We start from the raw sequence: 6,000 nt of genomic DNA on the forward strand, positions 1-6,000 counted from the left end.
GCTGCACAATATGTATCTACATCATTTACAAACTGTACTAGCTAAATGCAGGAAATGTTCAACATTTTCTTAGCACAAACCACCTTAACTATATGGTACCGTATGCGCTGCTTTGTTAAAGGTATCCGCATGGTAGGCCGACACTTACTGAGGTCAACAGTCAGTAGGTCGACCACTATTGGTCGACATGCATTAGGTCAACATGGACAAACGGTCAACATTGTAAAAAGGTTGACATGGCAATTGTCGACACAGGAAAAAATGTACAAGTTTTTTTTTTTTTTAAGAAAATGTTAAACTTTTTCATACTTTACCATCCACGTGGACTATGATTGGGAATTGTAACCTGTGCCGAGCATAGTGGAAACGGAGCAAGGCACCTTGCCTGCAGCATGGCGAGCAAAGCAAGCCTTGTAAGGGGACGTGTGCACTAATTGGGGTTTCCGGTGGCTTTACGGAGTAAACGACACCCTAAAAAAACACGCATGTCAACCATTTCCCGTGTCAACCATTTTACTATGTCAGCCATTTTACCCTAAAAGAACACGCATGTCAGCCATTTCCCGTGTCAACCATTTTACCATATTACCTTTTCACATGTCAACCTGTTGTGTGTCGACCTAGTGACTGTCGACCTTTTTCAGGTCGACCCTATGATCCATAACCTTTGTTATCTGTGTGAGACAATACATTAATAATAAAGCAATTTATTTTCTGTTTCCTTAAAGGGTTGAGAAGAAGAGTGAAGACAATGTATAACGCCATGGAAAACCGAAGTGAAAAATGTTATCTATTTTCTGTTTTACTTTGTGGATATATAGACCAAGCTATGTAATGTAAATTATTTTTTAAAGGTGTAATTTAATTAATTATAGAATTGTATAAGGGGATCTGTTAACAGATGACACATACAGTACTGCTTAGATTGTAAGTGTTGTCTTTTGTATGGTTTTTCAACTAAAACAAAGTCTGATTGAAACTTTGCCATGGTGAACCATTAACTTATGGTAGTAAAGTATAAAAATGCTTTGTTTGACTTGCTGTGGGGTTGCCAGAGAAATGTAAAGTTAAATGCTACATACTGTAGTAATGCCAGTGTAAAAAAAAATTACTAAATAAACCAATAAATAAAAACATGAAGATCCTCACATCCCAAAAACATAATTGTAACATTAACGCTTGAAGATATAAAAATGGCGCCAGACCTTTGTTTCTCTTCTTAAACTCCATAGTCACACAAAACTATCATTGTCACCATAGTCATGAATAAATTTCCCCATGTTTACTTTGGTAGTGATATGTTTTCTCAGATAAACTGTGCAATATACATGTACTTATTACTCTGAAATAAAATAGTAACTCTGTCTTTAGCACAATGTTATCATGCAAATTCAAAACCATGGATTGAAGTCAGCATGCCAATAGTTTCAGATGATCATATATGCATACAGAATAGGTATGTATTATTTTGTTAGTGCTTATTCAGTCAGTAGTTATGATATTCAGTATAAAGGGAAGGGGGTAAATACAGCCAGCTCCTATATCTACTAAACACTTTCATGCATCATCATATTAACTATTTGCTCACATTTTTCTAGCAAAATAATATATTCCGGGGAGTATTTATACTTGTTTATTGAGTAATATTCTCCTATAACAGAAGACATTAAAATGACATGTGTGATTATATTTGTATAATACAGCAATGTTGATGACAAATTCATGATTAACTCAGTATTTCATTACCTCAGACAAACCCACAGCTTCCTGTTTTCCTGAGCAATTTCCCCCACTCTAACCAGCTGCAATAATAAATTACATGTTAAATCATAATCCTTTATCCAAGTGGAGGACTGTATATAGAGTGTTGTAGAGAGCACACAAATAAAAACTGGACACTAAAACAAGAATTCAATAAGGCACAGATTTGGTCCTGCGAGCTGAATTCATGGCAAATTTGTATTGCAAATTACATTTGCAATTCAATTCCAAACTCATATTGATTTTTCAGGGTAAATTTGGTTGTTTTCGTTGGCACCATCCAGGGAATTATTTGTTGTAAAAATGTTGGAATTTGCTTATGAACCCCTTGGACACCCCTTCCCCCTAATGACTAATTAGGCATTTAGAAGTTTTCAGTTAGCTTAATTAGGCCAATAATTACATATCATTGTTGGGGTTAAAAAATAATGACCTCAAATTACTCTAAAATTAATTTTTCTTACGTCCTAGAGGATGCTGGGGACTCCGTAAGGACCATGGGGTATAGACGGGCTCCGCAGGAGATAGGGCACCTAAAAGAACTTTGACTATGGGTGTGCACTGGCTCCTCCCTCTATGCCCCTCCTCCAGACCTCAGTTAGATTCTGTGCCCAGAGGAGAAAGGGTACAAAGCAGTGAGCTCTCAAGAGTTTGCTGTTTTAAAGAATTTTGTTAGGTTTTTTATTTTAAGGGAGTCCTGTTGGCAACAGGCTCCCTGCATCGTGGGACTGAGGAGAGAGAAGCAGAGCTGGCTTGTAAGGTTGGGCACTGCTTCTAGGCTACTGGACACCATTAGCTCCAGAGGGAGTCGGAACACAGGCCTCACCTGGGGTTCGTTCCGGAGCCGCGCCGCCGTCCTCCTCACAGATGCCGAAGATAGAAGCCGGGTGAGATTGAGGAAAAGACTTCAGGCGGCAGAAGACATCAGATCTTCATGAGGTAAGCGCGCAGTGGTAAGCTGCGCGCCATTGCTCCCAGTCACACACACACAAGAGGCACTGTAGGGTGCAGGGCGCAGGGGGGGGGGGTGCCCTGGACAGCAATAAACCTCCATTTGGGCATAAATATGTTGGATTAGGCTGTGGGACAGTAAATCCACAGACCCCCGCCATTTTTTTACAATATCATTAGGGGACCGAAGCCCGCCGTCGGGTGGGCGGGGCTTGATCCTCGGCACTAACCAGCACCATTTTCTCCACGGAGGCTGCATGAGAAAACGCTGTCTCCCTGTTCTCTCCCCTGCTGAGCTTCACAGGCTGGAAAAAAGAGGAGGGGGGCACATTGGCGACGCAGTGAGTGGAGATTAACATTATAAATATATAAAAGCGCTATCTGGTCATATATTCCTGTGTTTGGGCGCTGGGTGTGTGCTGGCATTCTCTCTCTCTGTCTCCCCTAAGGGCCTGGTTGAGGTTTTGTCCCCTTATAGGTAACTCCCTGTGTGTGTGGGGTGTCGGTAAGTGTGTGTCGACATGTCTGAAGCGGAAGGCTTCTCCAAGGAGGAGGTGGAGCAAATGAGTGGTGTGTCCCCGTCGCTGGTGCCGACTCAGGATTGGATAAGCATGTGGCATAGGTTAAATGCAAGTGTGACATCTTTACATGAGAGGCTTGATAAGGCTGAATTAAGGGGAACATCAGGGGGTCAATCCTCGGATTGGACCGATTCACAGGGCCCGTCGGGGTCTCAAAAACGTCCCTTAACACAAGACACTACTACCGACACGGACTCTGATTCCAGTGTCGATTATGACGAAGTAAAATTGCACCCTAGGGTGACTAAAACCATTCATTGTATGATTGTGGCAATTAGGGATGTCTTGCATATTGTGGATGAACCCTCGGTCCCCGACACAAGGGTACACATGTTTAAGGAAAAGAAACAGATTATAAATTTTCCCACATCTCATGAATTAAATGAATTCTTTATAAAAGCTTGGGAGACTCCGGAGAAGAGGCCGCAGATCCCCAAAAGAATTTATATGGCATACCCCTTCCCTAAACAGGACAGGGAGAGTTGGGAATCACCTCCCACTGTGGACAAGGCCCTGACGCGCTTGTCCAAGAAGGTGGCGCTACCGTCTCCTGACACAGCTGCCCTTAAGGACCCGGCAGATCGCAGGCAAGAAACTACCTTAAAGGGTATTTATTCTCATACGGGTGCGGTACTACGACCGACGATTGCGTCGGTATGGGTGTGTAGCGCAGTTGCAGCTTGGGCAGATGAGCTGACAGATAATTTTGATAGTATGGATAAGGATACTATATTCTTAACTATAGCCCATATAAAAGACGCAGTCTTATTTATGAGGGATGCTCAAAGAGACATTGGATTGCTGGCTTCTAGGGCCAATGCCATGTCGATCTCAGCGAGACGATCCTTATGGACTCGCCAATGGACGGGTGATGCGGATTCCAAAAAGCATATGGAAGTACTACCCTATAAGGGTGATGTATTGTTTGGGGATGGGCTGACGGACCTGGTTTCCAGAGCTACAGCAGGTAAATCAAATTTTTTACCCTATATTCCCCAACAGCAAAAGAAAATGCCACCCTACCAGATGCAGTCCTTTCAGTCGCACAAGTACAGAAGAGGTCGGGGATCCTCCTTCCTTGCCAGAGGTAAGGGCAGAGGCAAAAGAGCACCTGCTTCGGCAGGCGCCCAGGAACAAAAGTCCTCCCCGGCTACTCCAAAACCCACAGCATGACACCGGGACTCCCCTGAGGGAGTCCGCACCGGTGGGCGCACGTCTTCGACTTTTCAGCCAGGTCTGGGTCAGCTCAGACCTGAATCCCTGGGTGTTAGAAATAGTTTCCCAGGGTTACAAACTGGAATTCGAAGAGGTGCCCCCGCGCCGATTTTTCAAGTCGGCCCTACCAGTTTCCACGTCGGAACGGGATGCAGTGTTAGCTGCAATTCAAACGCTGTGTATACAGCAAGTGATAATCAGGATTCCCATGAACCAGCAGGGAAGAGGTTATTACTCAACCCTCTTTGTGGTCCCGAAACCGGACGGTTCGGTCAGACCTATCTTGAATCTGAAATCCCGAAACCTGTACATAAAAAGATTCAAATTCAAAATGGAATCGCTCAGAGCGATAATAGCCAATATGGAGGAGGGGGAGTTTATGGTGTCTCTGGACATAAAGGATGCGTACCTTCATGTCCCCATATATCCCCCCCCATCAAGAATTCCTGAGATTCGCTGTACAGGATTGTCATTACCAATTTCAGACGTTGCTGTTTGGACTTTCCACGGCCCGAGGATTTTCACCAAGATAATGGCGGAAATGATGGTGGTCCTGCGCAAGCATGGAGTCACAATTATCCCATACTTGGACGATCTCCTGATAAAAGCGAGATCAAGGGAGAAATTGCTGAGCAGTGTGGCGCTCTTTCTGAGAGTGCTCCAGCAACACGGTTGGATTCTAAATCTACCGAAGTCACAGTTGATTCCGACAACTCGATTACCGTTCCTAGGTATGATACTGGATACGGAACAAATGAAGGTCTTCCTTCCAATGGAGAAAGTCCAGGACATCCAGAACATGGTCAGAGACCTACTGAAACCGAAAAGGGTGTCTGTTCACCAGTGCACTCGAGTTCTGGGAAAGATGGTGGCGGCCTACGAGGCCATTCCATTCGGAAGGTTCCATGCAAGGACTTTTCAATGGGACCTTCTGGACAAGTGGTCCGGGTCCCATCTACACTTACATCGAAAAATAACTCTGTCCCCAGGGGCCAGGGTGTCTCTCCTGTGGTGGTTGCAAAGTGCTCACCTACTGGAGGGTCGCAGATTCGGAATTCAGGATTGGATCCTGGTTACCACGGACGCGAGCCTCCGAGGATGGGGAGCAGTCACACAAGGAAGAAATTTTCAGGGACTTTGGTCAGACCAGGCATCATGTCTACACATCAATGTGTTGGAACTCAGGGCCATATACAACGGCCTTCGACAAGCGGAGAGTCTTCTTCGAAACCTACCGGTTCTGATTCAGTCAGACAATGTCACAGCAGTGGCTCATGTGAACCGCCAAGGCGGGACAAGAAGCAGAGTCGCGATGGCGGAAGCCACCAGGATTCTTCGCTGGGCGGAAAATCACGTGAGCGCTCTGTCGGCTGTCTTCATTCCGGAAGTGGACAACTGGGAAGCAGACTTCCTCAGCAGACACGATCTCCATCCAGGAGAGTGGGGACTTCATCAAGAAGTCTTTGCAGACATAATACGTCTTTGGGGAACT

General features: G+C 44.9%; 1 protein-coding gene across 12 annotated transcripts in view; it reads left to right on the forward strand.

The window, feature by feature from the left end:
- The window catches only part of PRUNE2 (prune homolog 2 with BCH domain), a 553,043-nt gene extending 551,324 nt beyond the window's left edge, over positions 1 to 1,719 (forward strand). For 10 of the 12 annotated variants that reach the window (XM_063913844.1, XM_063913838.1, XM_063913835.1 and 7 more), the window contains one exon: positions 729 to 1,719. In XM_063913844.1, the coding sequence (XP_063769914.1) occupies positions 729 to 759 (31 nt within the window). In that variant the 3' untranslated portion in view covers positions 760 to 1,719. The remainder of the gene's footprint in view (positions 1 to 728) is intronic. The other 2 variants (XR_010171909.1, XR_010171914.1) reach the window with 1 other exon arrangement.
- The last annotated feature ends 4,281 nt before the right edge of the window (positions 1,720 to 6,000 follow it).

Source organism: Pseudophryne corroboree, chromosome 1 (genome assembly GCF_028390025.1).
Source record: "Pseudophryne corroboree isolate aPseCor3 chromosome 1, aPseCor3.hap2, whole genome shotgun sequence".
NCBI lineage: Eukaryota > Metazoa > Chordata > Amphibia > Anura > Myobatrachidae > Pseudophryne > Pseudophryne corroboree.